Source organism: Monopterus albus, unplaced genomic scaffold (assembly GCF_001952655.1).
Source record: "Monopterus albus unplaced genomic scaffold, M_albus_1.0 scaffold6.1, whole genome shotgun sequence".
Taxonomy (NCBI): domain Eukaryota; kingdom Metazoa; phylum Chordata; class Actinopteri; order Synbranchiformes; family Synbranchidae; genus Monopterus; species Monopterus albus.
The window spans coordinates 2,923,180-2,924,298 of record NW_018127886.1 but is presented as its reverse complement, the minus strand read 5'-3'; the positions used below and the strand labels follow the sequence as shown (position 1 = coordinate 2,924,298).

General features: G+C 43.5%; 1 protein-coding gene across 1 annotated transcript in view; it reads left to right on the top strand.

The window, feature by feature from the left end:
- The window catches only part of LOC109968886 (adenylate cyclase type 6-like), a 33,956-nt gene that overhangs the window by 28,273 nt on the left and 4,564 nt on the right, over nt 1–1,119 (top strand). The window contains exons 20-22 of the mRNA XM_020615446.1: nt 3–85; nt 173–436; nt 632–836. Of these exons, the coding sequence (XP_020471102.1) occupies nt 3–85; nt 173–436; nt 632–836 (552 nt within the window). The remainder of the gene's footprint in view (nt 1–2; nt 86–172; nt 437–631; nt 837–1,119) is intronic.

The following is a 1,119-nucleotide window of genomic DNA, read 5'->3' as shown; positions in this document are numbered from 1 at the left end:
CCTGATGGTTTTTGTTTTGGCTCTCTACTTACACGGCCAGCAGATGGAATCCACTGCACGCCTGGACTTCCTCTGGAAGCTTCAGGTAAATTAAACCATTTCATGTATACAGAAACAAGGCTCATGCAACTGTATAACTCACCAACAGCAATCTCTTACCGGTCCTCCTCAGGCCACAGAGGAGAAGGAGGATATGGAGAAGCTGCAGGCATACAACCGCCGCCTACTCCACAACATCCTGCCCAAGGATGTAGCTGCCCACTTTCTGGCACGGGAGCGTCGGAATGATGAGTTGTACTACCAGTCCTGTGAGTGTGTCGCTGTCATGTTCGCCTCCATCAGCAACTTTTCAGAATTTTATGTAGAGCTCGAGGCTAACAACGAGGGAGTGGAGTGTCTCAGGCTGCTCAACGAGATCATTGCTGATTTTGATGAGGTGAGAAAAGAGAAAAAATATATAGCAGGAATATGGTTGTAAATGAAATTAGCATAGGTTGTTTGTTATAGCTGCTTACAGCCATCTTCCTGGTTGCTAGTGTTCTGCCACTCGGCATGCTGTTGACCGAACTGAAGTGCTGCTGTTGTTTGTCTCATTTCCTCTTCTTATATGCCTTCAATTATTTCTGTCTAGATCATTAGTGAAGAGAGGTTCCGTCAACTGGAGAAAATCAAAACCATTGGCTCAACCTACATGGCAGCCTCCGGCCTCAATGATTCCACGTATGACAAAGAGGGCCGTTCACACATCCTGGCTTTGGCTGACTATGCCATGAGGCTTAGAGAGCAGATGAAATATATCAACGAACACTCCTTCAACAACTTCCAGATGAAGATAGGTAAGCCTAGAAGGTGGAGAAGATTGGTCTTGAAAAATGATCTCATAAATCTTCCTCAGATTGGCATATACAGTGCCTTGCGAAAGTATTCTGCCCCCTTGAACTTTGCGACCTTTTGCCACATTTCAGGCTTCAAACATAAAGATATAAAACTGTAATTTTTTGTGAAGAATCAACAACAAGTGGGACACAATCATGAAGTGGAACGAAATTTATTGGATATTTCAAACTTTTTTAACAAATAAAAAACTGAAAAATTGGCCGTGCAAAATTATTCAGCCCC